We start from the raw sequence: 19,598 nt of genomic DNA, 5'->3' as shown, positions 1-19,598 counted from the left end.
ACCTCTTTTCCTCCCTACATAGTGTGACTCTTTCACTAAGGTCCATGTCCAGACTGTGCTTCAGTGTTGTAAGGTAGGGGGCCCTCCGATTACTTCCACAAGATTACTAAGGCTCCTTTTTGTAAGCTGCAGTGCAAGGTCAAGGAAGTTATTGCCGCTTTTTCTCATTTTGGTGTGGAACTATGCCCAGCAAGCATCCCTATGGCACAAACAAGTTTGTTCTTCTCAAACCTTTCTCAAAGTGACTCCTCTCCATTATTAAGTTAACCATGACACCCTTATACCATGTGTAAGAAACCTGCATGGTCCTGTGCGCATCTAGGGCATTTTGGATTATTTAAGTCTGTACCTGCCAGTTCCTCAAAACAGGTCTGTTAAGAGGGAGGCTGTAGCCTCGGGAGCAATAATGTTTTAACTAAGGCGATCCAACCCATAATAAATATGGGAAGTGTTATTCAGACATAGGTGTAGCTGAAAAAGTGTGCAGTGTCGCTCTCCAGTTCTGGTTCATGATGCCAGTCTCATTGTGGCAGATATTTGCATCCGGATACCCAAAGGTATGTGGCTCTCGTGCTACTCCTCGGTCCAGCACCTTTTGGGGTTCTGTTTCAATCATGGGTTTGGTTGGGTGGATAAAAGTGTTTGCCAATTTTTAAGCCCAATCTTTAGATGAATTTCTACTGGGAATCAGTCATTAAATTCATTCCATTATAACAATCTCATAGAAACAAAAAAAAATCAATCACACAAAACGAGATGGCATGTGCTCCATACGATAGCCTCACACCTCTCCCCTTTCTTTTGTGCTTACCACACTAGTGAATAATTCCATAACCAGTACTAACACCATAGGGGATAGCAGACATCTGTGGCGCCTATAATGGAGCACCTAGGACATTGGTAAATCGCTCTCTCTGTCCCGACCCTAGAAGTTAGGTTTGTCTATATCAATGATAACTACTGAATTCATTCCCCTCTGAATCTCATGCTTTGAGCACAATAAACATATACCGCCAGCTACGTGAGTAAAAGGACCATTCTAAATCAGTGGGCACAATCATCGCTTTCGGCCCATTCAGTGGGGCTTTCTCGAGTGCTTGAATCAGTAACTGAAGGTGCAGAAAAGTTTGATTTGATCTCTGCTTCAGTCTTTGTATAGTGACCCACTTATAGTTTTACTTAGTAATGTAACAAGGCTGTATTATTGTCTGCCTGTGTGTACCCAATGTTTCCATCTCCTGTCCTGACCTGTGTCACCAATTGTCTCTTCAACTCTGGTGGGATCAAACAGGTGAGCAGAAGCCAAAACTGATCCCATTTCATACCGATGTTTCAGACAACACAGCGCAAGAATTATTGCATAGTTCTCAGTTTCATCAGCTAGTTATTTGTGGTTGGAAAGGTCCGGTTTAGATTTCTCCTCCACTACTCTTAGTATCTTATCAAGCACTTACTTCTCCTGCTACTTCAGTTGAACGCCCATTTCCATCTAGTGCAGCAGCCTGTAACTATTGCCTCCCAGACCCTGGTTGCTCAATCATGTGGTTAGCCATGGACCACCCTCTCCTCCTGTGTGCCCAGCAAAAGGGGGCAGGAGCTCTCAAGGTGTGCGTCTAGCATGCAGTTGTAGTCCCCAACCAACACTGGTGGTCTCATTGCTAATCGTTTTATCAGTATTGCGCATGAAATCTGGATTACTCTGTGTTTGGGGCAAAGATGTTCCCTAGTACAAAATCTACACGATCTAGCCTACCTCTGACCTGTACAAACTGCCCCCCCCACTATCAATGTGGATTTCATTGGCCATGAATGAGGCTCCATGGCGCATCCCCAACAGTGCACCTCTATGGTACGAGGTATAGCCGGTAGTGAATAGTTGCTCCCTTCTTCAGCATTACAATTTCAATGCTTTTTTGCATCGTATGGTATGTTTTGTATGTTTACGATATAAAGATTTCCTGGGCCCCTCTGGTTTTGCAAAACAAATACATCTTTTATTGGTTGGTGATGAACCCTGTGCACTGAAAGTTCCTATGTCCTTCACTTTAGCACTCTCCCTCTTTCGGTGAGTTCTTGAAGGTGCCTGCATTTTGCCTCCGACAGCCTGCTCCACTCTGTAGTTGCTGGGCCACCTTGGTTTCAGTTATGGGCTCGCAGCAATTGCCCTAGTGCTCATAGTGCTAGCCCTAGTGCTAGTGGAGTGGTGTGGCTCACTGGTTAGAGGCGGCAGACCCGGAAGCAGAGGTCGGCCCGGGACCAGGGTTCGATTCCCGATGCGGCAGGGTCTTGGGCCAAGGTCAGCGGACTCGATAATTCTCGCCTCGGTGCCTACTCTAACCATGGATCCCACTCAGCAACTCTGGGCAATAGCTTGCTTAATCTCCACTTACGGCCCCATCAGCGCCGGGGATGCTTGTCTTCACCTTGGAGATGCCCAGGAGGGACCATCTCACAGGGAAAGCCAGGATGGGTTCCCCAGCGGTATACAGCGCCGGGACGCCCCTTTGCTGGGGAAGCTGTGCGCTTTACAAGTATACAACATTTAACATTTAACATTCATCATACCCGTAGATGCTGCTGCTTTTCAACCGCTTTCTTATGTGCTTTCTTCATGAGCCAGTGGAGTTCCACTTCTGCTAATCTCACATCTTGGGCCTTGTTGTAGTCCTAAAGGGTCACATCGATTTTCCCAATTAACGGGACTGTTCCCATTCCTTCATATGTTATGGATACCTCTTTTAAGTCCAAGATTAATAGGGATTCAGAGTGGATGGCCGGGAGCCCAGGGAATTTGTGTCCTGCCCATACTACCTCGGCTATATCACCGATTGAAGCAGATATTTAGCAACAATATAAAACATATGCCCAATCCCAATTTCAGGAAACACTCACACTCCTAGGTCGAGCTTATCGATTTGGACAATGTTCTACGGTGCCATTGATGTTCCAATAAGAGATGGCATTTATTGTAGCCATTTGAACAATTAAATGTGGCTTTGGTCCTCCGCTGTTTTTTAAAACAAAAATCTAAATATGGCTAGATAATTTGCGGAAGAGGGTAACAACATTGGTATAGATGCATCAAGCTAAACACCGCTCGCAAAGGGGCAGATTCTCAGAATCTGCACCTTTGCGACCGGTATTTTTGCATTTGGGATGCATCATCCCAAATGCAAAAATCGCAATTTAAAAAAACTCAAAATTTTAATTACTTAAATTGCTGTTGCATAATGCATTAAAGTTAAAAATTAGTCATTTCGCTAATAGGGGGAGCAAATTACCATGAAGTTGAACTTCATGGTAATTTGCAAAAACTTTGAAAAATGCACAACGTTCCATTTTACACACAAACCTGCCCTTAGGGCATGTGTATGTGCAAGATGTACCCATATGTAGATTTCAGGGGTGCAACAGGGTGTCCTTTTGACACCCTCAGCCACATGCATCAAGCTAAAAACCAGCCGCAAACGGGCAGATTCTCAGAATCTGCCCCTCTGCGACCGGTATTTTTGCATTTGGGATGCATCATCCCAAATGCAAAAATCGCAATTTAAGGAATCTCTAAATGGAGATTCCTTAAATTGCGATTGCATTTAAGGAATCCCAAATTGAGATCCCTTAAATGCAATGCATCAAAGTAAAAAAATTAGCGATTTCGCTAATAGGAGTAGCACATGACCATGAAGTTGAACTTCATGGAAATTTGCAAAAACTTTGAAAAATGCACTTTTGTGCATTTTTCAAAGTTTCATGTTGTGTGACATGTGTGTGCGCAACATATGTGCACAGATCAATTAAAGGGGTGCCAAAGGGTGTCCTTTGGACACCCTTGCACCCTTGAAATTGCATTCTCAATTTGCGATTCGCTAATTGCGATTCACAAATTGAGAATGTCTTCCCATTCATTCCTATGGGCCTCTATAGGAATGAATGGAGAGGTATTCCTTAATTGCGACTCGCAATTTGCGAGTCGCAATTAAGGAATATTAAGTAATCACAATTTTTTTTAGCGATTTCTTCATGCATAGCCTTCTGCTATTCCTTATTAGCGAATCCTTATTTTTCGCTAATAAGGATTCGCAAATGGCATTGTTCATGCATGTGGGCCCCTGGCACCCTTGAAATTGCAATCTCAATTTGCGATTCTCTAATTGGGAATCGCAAAGTGAGATTGTCTTCCCATTCATTCCTACGGGCCTCTAGGCCCATAGGAATGAATGGGGAGGTATTCCTTAATTGCGACTCGCAATTAAGGAATTTTAAGAAATCGCTATTTTTTAAGCAAGTTCTTGATGCATAGCCTTTTGCTATTCCTTATTAGCGAATCCTTATTTTTCGCTACTAAGGAATCGCAAATGGCATTGTTTTTTTTTTTTTTTTTTTAAAACCTTTATTGGTGCATATACAAAGTACAGATACAGGCCTACAACCTTCAGGCCGGCCACAAATATTTTGAGCAGGAGCGCATGCAAAATGGCGACGCAATAGCACAACGATATCAATAATCGAGCAGTCAGGAGGTACACTGTAAATCACGTGCTATCGCGCCTCAGGAGCACTGAAGGTTAATTTTAAATGTTCCGTAGCAACTATTAAAGTCCAACTGTTCCGTTTTAATTGAAAATAGCAACTATAAACTAAGAAAAAGGGGGTCCATGTAGGCGTGACATAACAGTAGCCACAGAATTACACATATCCAGCAACCCAATGTCGAGTCCCCTCAGGCGGTATGGCGGCCCAGAAAATGCACAGCAAGGGTATCAGAGCTAATATCTCAATAAATAACCACCGCCGCCCGCCCACCAGCAACATCGACACGGACCCAAGGTAGAAAAGAAGAGGAAAACTAAAAGAAAGAAGAGAAACAAGGCACCATAGAAACAGAAGAAACCGAAAAACCCAACCCCCAACCCCCCACCCTACAAGCATGCAGAGGCTACGGCCTACCCCCCCCCCTGCAGTGTGTCTGTCGCCCAATAAACCCGAAATATAGAATAAGAGAATAAAGAAAAGAAAAGAAGAAGTATCATAACACCGACGATATAGGGAGCAAGAAAAGAACAACCTAATCTAAAACTCCCATGTAACACCTAACCCCGGAGGAGGGCCACAATCACCGATTCCCGGACTCCACCGCCCGCACTAAACTTCCGCCCCTTACACAAAGTCAAAAAGAAGACAGTCATTACAGCCATATGTGAAAAGGGATGTAAAAAATAGCGCCCCTAAGTATACCAAAATAGCGTTACAGTCCGGGTCCCCACCAGCCGATCAACACAAATTACAATATCACGAACAGCAAGACTCACCCCCAGACCCCCAGCCCACCAAAACATCCACCCCGTGAAAAAGGATCAAAATCGGACACATCCATTGCAACCTAAAATAGAAAAGGATCATTGCAAATAGCGCGTACAAATGTACCAGGAAAGCAGCTCCATTCAGGTCTACGCCAGCCAAGAGATAAAAGCAGCGCAAAATTATGCAGTTCGAGGGAACCTAAACAAAGTAAGAATGCAGCAGCACGACTCAAGCAATTTGGCACAGTAGGCGCACATAATTACAAGGAACACATCAAAAGAGCAGTCCGAGTAGAGTCTCTGTCAGCCAGTCCATAAAGAGCATTGATGAAGATTCCCTCATCCCTGGCCAGATCTTGAGCGTTTCTTCAAACATGGCCACCGGGGGAGGTCCAACTCAGACAAAGCCGGAGGACAAAATGGCCACCACCGATGAAAAGAAGGGAGGCAGAGACAAAATGGGCACCACCAGTCACTTGCCGAGCAGCAGGAAGACAGGATAATCACCCCCGAACACAGGAAGAGACATCCAATCCGTCGCCAGAAATCAAATGTTTGCAAAGCTGCAGGTTCAAAGGGGACCGATGTTAACAAAGTCAAAGTTTGAAACACTAACCTCTCCGTAGACAAAGTCTCAGACCCCGACAAAAGGGGAAACATTGTAGCGCCACTGAAGCAGTCGGACGGCCGTTCACAGGCATCACGGCAAATAGGGAAAGTCAACACCTTCCCGCGCTCATTCCGAATCCCGGCGTCCCCAACAGAGACAGACAAAGGCGAGCCAGAATAGTCCTGAGAAGTGGTCGAACTCCCCCGAGTCGAGAGAGGGATACCGTCGAGCCGCTCACCCAATTCACCGAAGAAGGCACGCCAGTCACGGCGGAGCCCGGCAAGTTCGGCCAGGATGGCCCCGTACGTTGGCATCGATTGCCGGCACTCCAGCTCCACAGTAGGGAATGGTTCTCTAGGTGCAGTATCCGGCTCACCAACGAGCAGGGTGGTATAATCGTCACACGAGACAGCCCTCACCATCTCAGGGAAGGCAGCCGCCATTTCTTCTGCTCCGGGACGTGTACACGGAGATGGGGGCGAGCGCGGTGTCAATTAAGCGCACTCCGGGTCACCGTTGCAAGCACAACACACGGCCTGGGAGCGCCGCACGGGGGATGCCATTGCCGGTCCGCATCCAGGCGAAGGCGAGAATAGGGGCGACCATCAAGATGGAGAGGCTGCGAAGAGTCGCAGTGTCACCCAGGGAAGGCAGCCACAGCGGGTAGACGGCTGCACGACGAGTCGTCCTTATGGAGCGGGGCACTCGGGTGGTCAAGGATCCGTCAGATTCCCCCTTGAACAGCAACAGGGATGAGCGCACCGGCGCACCTCGGGTTCAGCAGGCCGTTGCCGGGCCAGTGACCGCCGGCGGAGAGGAAGCAAAGGGGTCCCAGAGCCAGGGCTACGGCGGTCGTCCAGGCAGCACGACGATATCTCTCCCAATACAGCACGCAGGGACCTCGGAAGATCACAGATAGAAGCAGCGCGGTCATAGCATCGCCACACAGCAGTCAAAAGTCAGGATAAAAGTCAGGATGCCGGTGCTGGGTGCACAGGCTCGCGGAGCCGGGAATCAACACGTCCGTTCAGGTCGCCATCTTGGCTCCTCCGCAAATGGCATTGTTGATGAATCTATGGGTTAGTCTCAGAGTTTAACCCCTAGATGCATCAAGAATCCATTTTGCGATTCCTTATTTGCGAAAAATAAGGATTCGCTAATAAGGAATAGCAAAATGCTATGCATGAAGAAGTCGCTTAAGAAATATCGATTTCTTAAAATTCCTTAATTGCGACTCGCAGATTGCGAGGCGCAATTAAGGAATAACTCCCCATTCATTCCTATGGGCCTATAGGAATGAATGGGAAGACAATTTCAATTTGCGATTCTCAATTAGAGAATCGCAAATTGAGATTGCAATTTCAAGGGTGTCAAAAGGACACCCTGTTGCACCCCTGAAATCTTCATATGGGTACATCTTGCACACACACATGCCCTAAGGGCATGTCTGTGTGTAAAATGGAACTTTGAAAATGGCACTTTAGTGCATTTTTGGAAACTTTTTGCAAATTACCATGAAGTTCAACTTCATGGTAATTTGCGCCCCCTATTAGCGAAATCTCTAATTTTTTAACTTTAATGCATCGCAATTAGGGAATCTCAATTTGAGATTCCTTAAATGCAATAGCAATTTAAGTAATCGCAATTTTGCGATTTCTTAAATTGCGATTTTTGCATTTGGGATGATGCATCCCAAATGCAAAAATACCGGTCGCAAAGGAGCAGATTCTGTGAATCTGCCCCTTTGCGAGCGGATTTTAGCTTGATGCATCTGGCCTAAGTTGTTTGAGTGATCGATCCAGACTGCTTAATAAATCGTTTTGAATCCTTCTTGAATTGTTTGTGTGGTTTGGATAGTGGTTCTACCCTTTTATGGAAACGTAGTTGATGTGTCTTGTGTGATATTTGGAAGTAGATTAGGTTATGATTAAGCACGATTATGACTGTTTGTTGTCTTAGTGGTATGACTAAAAGTTCTGTCGAGCTTGTAACCAGTCGTGTACATTGGAAGGCACTCTTTATAGGCGAAGCCCAAAGCTAGCAGCTTTTCGAATAGGTAATTAATGTTGGCTCTTTTTACTACAGATGGCTCCTTTCATTAGCAGAGAAGTGTTATTTGGATCACTGGAGTCTCTGGTGTAGGGCATTGTAATCTGCAGGCTAGGCTGACATAACACTACAATGATGAGGAAGTTATATGAATAAATGGCACTAGGTACCACCATACAGTCAAGGAATGAGTTTAGTGTTTTAGGTATCTCTGTGAGGGCAGCTATGCAATGTGTACCAGGGCTGTTGGTTTACACATACCTAAAAACATATGGTTCTCAATCTGTCCTTGTTGTTCTTGCAAGATCCCTAGGCATAGTGAGGAAGTCTATGGTCAGAACTTGCTATGTATATTTTGGACTTTTTTGAAGTTCCATGGGAGATGCTCGCCGAAGGCGGTGATGGAGCTGTTTAGAAAGCTTTTGTTAATGGGAATATATGGCACTAGTTTTCAGTGCTTGTTATTGGAACTAAGGGTGTTTTTCCATATGTAATATCTATTGACCAGACTCCCTTTTTAGAATTCAGTCACTAGTGATCAGGTTTGAGCAATGACCTAACCTGTAGTGGTTAGGCTTCTCAGTTCGGACACTATGTTGATAGTAGACTTTTGTTGAGAACCTGCCAGCGATAAATTGTCTTTGGTGTATCCTGATGGAACCTGTTGAAGTGATCATAGTGCAGGGAGCCTATAATAAGCGTTTGTCCATGACAGCATTTGTGTTGAACAGCTTGCGGTACCTAAGAGACTTGCTAGTGGAACAGTTGCAGACTCAATGCATCAACTAATGTTACGGAGATTATATTAAACCTGTTGTCCGTGTCTTGTTTTCCTGGCTACTGCTGACTGTGTGGAAGATCTATTCAAATGTGATTTCCGAAAAGAGTCTGAATCATTATGTGGTTTCTTTTTTTGATAGCCTATTTTATTGATTTTTAAAACGGGGAAGGTAAAAAAGAGCCCAGAAACACCACAGCAAGCATGATACATTGAGTGACTGTCATCGCTAAATATGCACCAGCACACTGATGTCCCGCACCGTCCTTAGTGTTGCATACCCACTCAACCTCAGAGGGCTGAGGTCGATTTTGTTATTCAATGTGGCCCAACCACTTACCATATTTGGCTGGACATCCCCTCGCTTCTTAAAATGGTTTCCCCTGCAATGCGCACCAGTCTAAGCCTTTGTGCCATTTGGTTACAGATGGTGGGGAGGGAGACTTCCATTAGGCGGCAATATCTCGCTTGGCCAACGCGATGACGATGCCCAGAAAGAACTTTTCTGCCCTGGTCCCATCAGACCATCCATAATCCCTAGTAAAAGGTTCAAGGGTTTGAGTGGCACCTACCAGCCCAGGATGACCGTCAGCTCAGCTATCAGTACCTCCCAGTATGGGGTGAGACGTGGGCACACCCATACCATGTGGTAGAAGTCTGCCGGTTCTGACCCACATTTTGTGCAAGATGGAGTGGTTCTTAGGCCCGCCCGATGGAGGCGACTAGGGCTAAGGTACGCACAATGAAGATAGAACAGCTGGACCAGGCGGAGCTTGGCTGAGGTAGTAATGATTTTGGGAGACATTAAGGCATCCCGACAGTATTCGTTGTCTAGCGGGCCCAGCAAAACCTCCCACCGGGTACTGAGTGTGTCAAGTGTTGTTGGGCTGTTGTTGGTTAGGGAGTGATATATCCTTGAGATCCCTCCTATCCCTAGGTTTCCCATTGTGATCTGTGTCTCCACTGGACTGAAATCTGGCAGTGTTGTACCTGTTGGTATGTGGGCGTTAACAGCGTGGCGGAGCTGCAGATATTTATAGAATTGTGATTAGTGGAGGGCGTGGTGCGTCTATAGGTCTTGAAATGATCTTAGGTGGTCCCCAACCCATACGTCTCCCAATTGCGAGATGCCTATGAGATCCCACTTCCTGAACCCCTTTAGGGTCCCCAAGCCAGGTACCCTGCCAGAGGGGTATTTGGTGTGTCAACCTATTATTCCAATGTGTGTGACGTAAGGCTGAACGCCAAGCCAGCAGGACTACTCGAGTTACTGCCGGTAGGTCAATGGGTATAGGGCCTCCGTACATCTTTGTCTGGATCCGTGTCAATCCCAGCTCCTCCAGTTCAACCCTGCACGCCGGGTCAGACCAGCCCCCATTAAACAGTCATGCAGTACGAGCAGTCGGGTTTCTACGTAGTACAAATAAATATTAGTCATCCCCATACCTCCGTCAAAGGGTGGGATCTGGCAGTGGGCGAGGGCCAAATGGGGCCTCAAGCCTCTCCAGAGAAATTGTGCGGCCATGCTATCTAGCTCCCTGAACCAGCTGCTTGGAAAGTGAAACAAGGTGTTCTGGATAATGTACAGAAAACGGGGAGAATCATCATTTTAAATAGGGCTATTCTCCCAAAGGGGTTGAGTGCAGATTTGACAATTTTTAGAGATCTTCCTTAGCCTTCCTGACCAGTGAGGTGATATTGAGACACCAAGCCAGGTCTGGGATCAAAGAGACCCAGATCCCTAAGTATTTAAATAATTGCCGCCGTATCTGGATGGTGGACTCCCAATCAAAGCAATCCCTTGATATATGTAGGGGTACTAAAGTGGTCTTGGCAGGGTTTAGGCGCAGTCCAATGCTTGTTTAAAGGCGCAGAGGATCTGGGGGTATTTAGGCCCAGAGTGTTCCGGTTCTGATAGAAACAGCTGGACGCCCCCATTTATAAATACTCTTGCCTGAGGTCTGGAATAAAGCCCCCGGAGGAGATGACGGAATTGATGACCCAGGCCAGCTGTGCCCAGCACACTATCCAGGTAATGCCAGTTGACTGTATCGAAAGCTTTTTCAAAGTCCCTAGCAGGATTGCTTGGTCTCGGGTGATCGAGTGGCGGTTTGCTAGGGCCAAATGGAGGCGCCGAAGGCAGTTTCTTGTGTTGCGCGCCAGCATGAAGCCGCATTGGTCTAGGTGGACTAATGTTCCGAGGAGTGGTCGCAGACGTTGGGCCAGGATCGTAGCATAGATCTTGTCCTCTGTGTTTCTGAGTGAGATTTGGCGGTAGTCTGCGCAAGGAGGTTGGGGAGGCTATGATGACCACGGTCGTTGCGTCTGTTTCAGGCGGGAATGTCCCTGTCTCCGCCACTTCTGCGAATAGGTCGTGGAGGTGGGGCGAGTAGTGTGTCTCGGAATGTGGCGTAGTACTCTTGCGGGAACCCGTCCGGGCTTGGTATTTTTCCAGCTGCCACGAAGGAGATGGCATTGCCTATTTCCTTCTGCATAATGGGGAGATCTAGACTGTCCGGCTCGGATGGGCGGAGGAGAAGAAGGTGGTTCCCACCCCTGCTAGTTAGCTCAGAGAGTGAAATCTCCGGCCTATGGGCCGAGTAGAGCCGGGAGTAATAGTCAGTGAAGGTTTAGGCTATTGTGGTTGGCATGCGGTGGGTGAATCCGGAGGAGTCGTGGATCTCGGGAACTATACGGTATGCCAAGGGGTATGTTGCCAAACAGTGTAGTAGCTTTCCGTTTTTGTGTCCTCATCTGTAGACCCAGGCGACGGATAATCTCCACCACAATTTAGCTGAGTCTAGCGAGATTTGTGTGATTTTGTACTTCAGCAGTGTGAGCTGTCTCTCTTTGTTCTCCTCTGTCGGCCCAACTCCCTCCCTCTCCAGGTGAGTAGCTTAAGCTTCAAGGAGGGCAAGTCGGCTGTCTTGGGCCACTCGTTTAGCTTGGAGCTGTCCTTTGGCGAAGCCGTGAATAGTGGCTTTACCCGCTTCCCATAGAGTGCCTGGGGAGGGAACCGAGCTCTGATTGGTGAGAAAGTACTGCCGGAGTTCCTTCCCAATTGCCTGCCTGATGTTTTTGTCTTGGAGGCACCAAGCATTTAATCTCCAGATAGGTCGTGTTCTGGCAGAGGGTCCGCCCAGCTAAAGGAGTAGTGGTGAGTGGTCCAATATCCCCCGTGAGAGGATACTGACGTGGGTTGCCCTCGGGCAATCTGGGGCCAGCATAAAGATCATGTCGATGCATGCGTGGATGTGATGAGCCGCGGAGGTATGGATGAACTGAGTGCTTCTGGGGCTCCATGCCCTCAAGACATCACATATACCCAGGCTCGGTGACCAGCTTACCATTCTATTTGCGTGTGATGTTCTAGTTGTGGTTGCACAACCCAGCCACACCAAGAACTTCACAGGTAAAAGACCATTTACTCATTAACAAGGCTTTGTTGTTCTTTCACTCTTTCATAGAGCCTCTGCATCTTCACTCTGCCGATTTCTGGCAAAAAATTAGCCCCCCCGAATTTTTTTATTGAAACTATTCGAACAATGTTGAACTTAAGCCTTGGCTGCTACAGTTAGTGTAGAAGTTGCGTGGGGGACCCCTCATTGAATCAGGATATAGACATTGCATTGCGTCAGTGGAAACTATTCGATGCTACTGAGTTATTGGAACCGACTTTCCCGGTCGTCCGGGCAGGCGTACCCTGTTTACGTCGCTTTGGATGAACCGCTCATCGTCAGATTGCCGGGCTTCTGAAGAGATTTGTATCTGTGGATGCAGTGCCCAGAGTCAATGTGCCCTCCGGCATCCAGGACTTGGCCCAAGCCTCGATGAGGGTCACCGTTTGGCCTTGTTCGATTGATTGGTAAAAGCAAAAATAGTTTTTTGGTCTAAAAAGCGCACACTGCCAAGTAGTTACTGGCACTGAACAGAACTATTTAGCATGCTGAAATGCTCCTTGTGAGAGAGCAGAATGCTGTCACTCACAGTGAGGCCAGCCAATACCAAGAAAGAGGCAGAATTTTAATAGACCCAAAAGGTAACGGTCAACGCCAGACCAAATTTCGTGCCTCATTATTTAAGAAAGTCTCAAAAGTGCAACCATGGTATATGACCTTGCATTAAGTGCAGTTATATGGTTTTCATGAATTCCCAAGAATTTACAGAAGTAGGACAAGAAATAGTACTCCTAGAATACATTTGTGAACTGCATTTTAGCATGAGCAAATATGCATGTGTAGATTTGCTCAGGCGAAAATCTGAGTGTTTCCAAGTTCCCTTTCCCTCCAACCACTTTTGTTGTTTTACCAACTCTGAAAGAAGATTCATGTCTGCCATTGTCAGGAGTAAATTTCCAACATTTCTCAGTATGGGAAGAGATTAGAGAAGAGTTGTTGAAAACCATTAACACATGCAAGTTAGTGGGTTTGCACAGACTCAAAGGGGCATTCTAACCCTGGAACTATTGCTTACCACTACCTTCAGCCCCAGTATGTAAATCTGCGGAAATGTGGCAACATAAGGAGATTGCAAGTATTCAAACACTACTATGGTATGAGCTCTGGCATAATCAGAGGAGCTATATCAGAGCTCTATATAATGAGATTGCTGCCATCATTTGTCGCTGTCCTACATGGCACCAAAGGGGTAAGTGGATTTTGTTACAGAAGTACATTTATGAAGCAACCTGCCCCATCGACAAGTAGATATTTTATTAAATTCCACACCCCTGAAGGGCCCTAGATGTTAGCAGTATCTATGTTCAGCTTAATCTGTTTCTCCTTGTCTTACCTCTTACCTGTGGCGTTCCAGTCCAAACAGTCCGGGTTTTTCTTGATATAAGAATCCTTGGCAACTCTACACTGGCTGTTTAGTAGAAAACCATTTTGAAGGGATAGTGATTCTCACAGTTTCCCAGTATTTTGTGAAAATAAATGTGATTATGTTGGATTCTGCTGCCTCTGGGCCTTAGTTTCCCTGATGTTTATATATTAGTAACGTGCTGATGACGGATATGGTGAAAAGTTATAGTCAGTGTTTTGTTGCTGTGGTTATTATCTCAGGTGGTTCAATTCAAAATCCATAAATGGCCTTTTTATCATTTTCATTGATTATTCCATAAAAACTATTATCTTCAAAGTTTGTCTTTCCAAATGAAGATATATGTACAAGGGACTGTAGCCAGTCAGAGTTTTAGCTTCTATGACCAGTGTAATAATGTGGCATTCTTATGTTATTTATGTTCTATCTCCCATTCCCTGTTACCAGCTAATGCCTAATTACTCTGCATTATAATACTGTTGTCGAAATCTTGTTATCCATTGTTGTGTAATAATTATTTTAATTAATTTTGTCATTTGTAGCTCCCAGCCGATTACAGCACCTGTAGTTTTGCAGTTTGGGCATGCAGAGACCCTCCAACCACTGCTGGTCCTCATGGGTCTTTTCAAGGATGAAGAGCCACTCAATGCTAGCAATTTTGCCAAGCAAAGTGATCGCAGGTTCCGAAGTGGTCGCATTGTGCCATACGCATCAAACCTGGTCTTCGTTCTATACCACTGTGAGCAGGTCCACAGCCACGACGCAGAGTACCAAGTGCAAATGCTGCTGAACGAAAAATCACTGCCCTTCCCCCAGTCTGGCAAGAGTGTGGCTTCCTACCAAGATCTGAAGGCGCATTATATCGACCTCCTCCAAGGCTGCAATCTCAAGGAAGAATGTGCGCTTGTGAAGATTAACAATACATCTGTTGATGAATTGTGAGTGAAGGGAAATAAAAATGCTAAAGGGAGTTGCAGTGTGCATTCGTTGTCTGAGCTTGACATATACAATATTAAAAACAATCACCATTTGAATACATAATTTTGGTACACTTTGTTGCAGAACAATAACTTTTGTTGGAACCAGCTAAGCTGGTTACCTGTGAATCAGTGTGTTATATGTTTAAATCTTGTGTGAATCGCATTGAGTAATTTACAGTATGTGAAATTTTAATTGTAAAGACTCTTGATGCGTATGTTGAAAAAAATTCATAATGAACTGTTTTAGCCATAGTATTGTTATTGGTGGCTTGCCAAAATGCAGGATTTCCAACTTTGATGTCTTCTCAATTTACTGTATGAATCGCTGAGAATGCTACATATTTTCATACATCTGGGCAAGAGACTCAACTTGAATTGTATTGGGATATTGTAGCTTGATTTCCGCTGTCCAGTGGGCAGGCTGATTTGCCGATTACTTTTTAATTCCATTCCTCCTCTTAAGGCCCAGTTTAAAATCATCAATCATTTGATTACAATATTTTGCATATATGTAGAATACTTTTTATTTGCTTTAGTTAAAATATTTCGTGAGTGACTCTCAGATAATGTAAAAACATCTCTGTGTGGACCAAACGAATTTAGAAAATAGCTTTAGAAATTGAAATGCTTACGGGACAAGAAGATGTTTAACTGAACTTTAGATTCCTTTTTTTAGGTAGCCTTTTCGTTCTTTATAACCTTGAAGTGTTCCAGAAAGTGTTAACCTTTGTGTTTACGATGTGTAGTTCAATTAGTTTTTTAGTCCTAGTTAAAAAAAAAAAGAAAATGAAGAGAGAATACGGTCTATTTTATTCAAATCTGACTGCTCAGGGAAATTCTTTATCTACTAAAACACTATTTTTGATTCACCATGTTATGATTAGGTGACATGGTTATGAAAAATAGAAAATGACTTTCACTGATGTGAACTTAACCAATTAACGTCTTTTAATGTGCCTTCTTTTCGAAAATATGGTTGCATGTTCACTGCTTACATTGTACCGAACATGTTCTCAATCATTTGGTTTTGCTTTTGACATCTTAGAGAATCCATCCTTCTCTCAGAAATGTAACTAGATTGTTTATCTGTAGATTTTAATTTATCTGCAGCCTTCGTCTTGGAGGTTATCTCCTCTTAAGGAAAATGCTCTTCTAAAACAGAATGTTTACTGTAAGTTTTAAACTTCAAGCAGAAGTGTCAAAAAGTAGTTATTCGCAGCTAGTATCTCTAAATCTAAATCTAATGAACTAGCTATCATTTTAGAATGACTGGTATCCTAGTTACAATAATTGTGACTAGAAATACTTAAAATTAGATTTTCTATAACATAAAGGTATTATAAAAATAAACCCAGCCATCGTCACATCGGATATGTATTGGATGGGTACCTGTTAGTTTGCACTGGGGACAAATATGTCTCCTTGCTGCACTTTTTTGGGAGGAATATATTTAGTAGTTTGCAGCGATCAACACAGCCAACATGGCCTAATTGACACAATCCATTTATATAAAAATATACAGTTGACAAATAATATAAATAACATAATAATACACTAATGAAGGAAAAATAAAAATCATTAAGCCCAGCCCCCCACCCCCCACATCAGTAACCTAGAATACTACACTCTCAGTCTGGTTGTTGTATATCACTAGACCAGTGCTCTCGTCTCTGTGTGGTTGTCTTTCTGCCATGGACGGTTTTAATTTTTTGATCTATGCAATTGCAGAGATGATGGGCTGGTGGCAGCTCAATTCTGCTGTATGTTGCCCATTTCTGCCATATTTGTGGTTGTTTTATCGCAGCCCCTTGCCTTGTATATTGCTATTTCCAGCCCCATGTAAAAATCCATCCTCTTCTTCCATACTATCAGTGATGGGGGTGCCCACCTTTCCTGTGTCTGGCAATATCTCTTTTGGCCAGTGTCATGCCCAAGCGGAGCAGGGTCAATTTATTATCTATTCCCACCCACATCCTCCATAAGGTGAAGATGAACCAGTCTTGGATTTCATGGAATCTGCAAGGAGAGATCTTCACTTAAGCATGAGACCACCCAGTGACAAAATGATGTAGTGTCGGACAAATCCATAGTGTGTGAATGAAAGTACATGCATCGCCATTACAGCAAAGGCAGTTCGGGGAAGAGGTCATACCCATCACCAGAGACGACGACATGTGAGATATATACAGTGTATGCATCTAAATTGGATCAAACAAAGCCTGACTGCAATCACCGCTACCCGTGGGGAGCCTAGAATCTCTGTCCAGTCCTTATTTTCCAACTCCACCACATCTGCTTCCCAGACCGCCCGAAAGTACCTGCAAATTTTTAGGGAAGTGGTTGTAAATTCAAATAAATCTGCATCCATTGCGCCTGCTTATGAATTGAATACTTAATTACTTTCTTAGTAAGATGTTGCATGTAACTAACTTTGAGAACTTGCATAAGGCTGCTGAGTTCTAATTGCTCTTACCTTCAGGGAAGACTGATATGACAGTTTGGTAATTGCGTTCTTGACACAATTCCACACTGCATAAAAGTGAGTACTACAAATGCAAAATATTATACATCACCAGATATTTCAGTATTTTTAACAATTCTTACTCTGACAGTGTTGTCCCTTGTTATTCCTGGAGTGCCCTTTATGGTAGCAGTATTACCTCATCCGGTATTCTGGTAACAGGCAGTTTCTCCAGATCAAGGTAGGAGAGTCTGAATCACTCGGGGGCTTGATTTCAGTTTTCACTGTTTTGATAACTTTTGAACCAGTTTATTTTTGCTTCATCCCGAACCCCTCCATTTTAAATATTTTACAGTTGAGAACCACAAAATAGTCAATCTAGCCCATGTTAATAATGATCAGTTAAATGACACAACCCTGAAGATTTCAAGGATGCATAGTTCCATAAAAGCTCAAATTGAACTTGAGACAGACCCCTCCGGCCCTCATACCCAACACTACACTTCCCACATACACTATAAACATATACTGTCACAAAATATGCTAACCTATGAACAGAAACGATTTCCCTTAAAACTGAAAAATTGTATTATCGGAGGTACAGCCTTTCAGCTTGTGTTAATCATGTTATGCACATTTGTACACATAAAAATACAGCCTACATATTTTGATTGACAATATCCTAATTTATTTCTTTTAGGTTAGCCTTTTACCTTGCAGTTCCTTGGTTTACTTTTTGACTTTATTTAAATGTATTATTCAGTAATTCATTTTGACATGGACACAACATACAACATTGATTGGACAGCTGGTATTTTATTTAGAATTTCATTACACTTGGTTTAAGGTTGTAGTCTGTTATTTAAACATTAAGGAAATATTTATTCTTGTATATTTAGGTTTTGTATCTTTCATTTCTAAAGAGTTTTTCTTTCTTCATTGTGTCTTAAATACAGCAGATCCAAAGCAAAAGTGGTCAATTTGTAATGGGGCTTTGGATTTCCCACAGTTTTAAGAATTCTAATTAGGTGCTGATTGCTAAGATTAATAAGAATGTAAAGTTCCATGGACTTAATGTTGTTTTTCACCCAGGTGAGCAAAGTGATCAAACTATCAAGCACACAATTGTTAAGCAATGCTGTTTATCTTTTTGCACATATGCTATATTATGATTGAGTGGAGAATAAACTGGTTTGTAATGTGAAACATTGCCCTGTGTACTTAACTGTGGTCTTTTGTGACTGAATAATGCTGGTGCTCCATATTAATCTGTTTTCTACCTAGCAATTATTTAAAATTAAGGAAAAAGCAGTGGTTTACTTTGCAGGCAATTACTCTCTTATCTTTATTTAACATTGAAAAAAACGAACAACCAAGTCCACGATAGCCTCTAGATAGATATGACTAGGCCAGAGTTTCCATCCAAAAGGCATTTTTTGTTTTCTTAGTAACTTAATTGCTGTTTGATGAACCTGCACAAAACGTTCCCAAAAAACGTTTATCTCCTTTAGGTTTGGCATTGCACCGCCATTGTAAGTAGGATGAGGTACGTGGATGACATAGTCATTATGTGGAAAGGTTCATCAGATAAACACCAAGATGTCATCACAAAACTGAATAGGAACAATTTGAACTTGGATTTAAGTATGGATAGCAATAGAGCACATACCTTGATTTGAAGCTAACTGTAATGAATAAGAAACATCCCTATACAAGAACAAACAGCCAGTAGTGCAACCTTACATGCCAACAGTACCCACCGTATGTGCCTTAAAAGGAGCAGCCTATATGGAGAACTCCTATGAGCCCAAAGTAACTGCATTGCTACTGATGATTATAAACAGGTGAAAAATTATATGATGAAAAGATTCTATGCAAAGGATTTTCTTTTCAGAGAACTGAAGAAATCACAAAACACTATCCGCAATTAGGGAATCCATGATATTTGACAACATTCATAAGTGAGCCGAGCTAAGGACAGACAAAGCTGTTGGACTAATAGCTACATACAGCACTCATCTAAAATGCATTAGGAACATCTAAACCAAATATTAGGACAGCCTTATTAGCTAAGAAATGATCGACCCCAAAGTAAACTCAGGACCAATGTTGACCTTTCGAAGACGACCCTTATTAAAAGACAGAAGAGTTATTTACCTGTGGCAGAACCAATAACATGGCTGGACCAAATCACAGGTTTCTTTGTGTGTGGCAATTCGAAAGCTTTGAAAAATAGCAATGTTTCGCAATATGGGTTACTTAAGAGAAAGAAATAGAGAAGTATCCTGGAGAGTAACATGCAATACTGACTGCTCTAGCTATATCATTGAATGTTCTTGACCCCAAAGGTATGTACAACCTTCCCAGTCAAAAAAATAATTCTGGAACATATGCAGGCAATTTCAGCTGTGGAATAGATTGTGTGGTGAAGGATCCAAGACTGGAGAACAGGTTACCTGAACCAAGGCATATCTAAAGATATATCATAGATCTTGAGACCTTACATGTGAAAGGCATGAATTGGTATGACAATATTTGTGTATTTATGAATTACCAAGCACTCTCTGTTTTTAATTTTTATGTTTTTATTCTTATTTTC

The 19,598-nt window shown here is 43.5% G+C and overlaps 1 protein-coding gene across 1 annotated transcript in view; it reads left to right on the top strand.

Annotated features, from left to right (window-relative positions):
- Positions 1-18,209, top strand: part of MINPP1 (multiple inositol-polyphosphate phosphatase 1) — a 212,291-nt gene extending 194,082 nt beyond the window's left edge. Inside the window, exon 5 of the mRNA XM_078642895.1 lies at positions 14,101-18,209. Coding sequence (XP_078499021.1) covers positions 14,101-14,500 — 400 coding nt within the window. The 3' untranslated portion in view covers positions 14,501-18,209. The remainder of the gene's footprint in view (positions 1-14,100) is intronic.
- Positions 18,210-19,598: the final 1,389 nt, after the last annotated feature.

Source organism: Lissotriton helveticus, chromosome 5_1 (genome assembly GCF_964261635.1).
Source record: "Lissotriton helveticus chromosome 5_1, aLisHel1.1, whole genome shotgun sequence".
NCBI lineage: Eukaryota > Metazoa > Chordata > Amphibia > Caudata > Salamandridae > Lissotriton > Lissotriton helveticus.
Note: the sequence above shows the minus strand (reverse complement) of the source record. Positions and strands in the feature narration are given on the sequence as shown.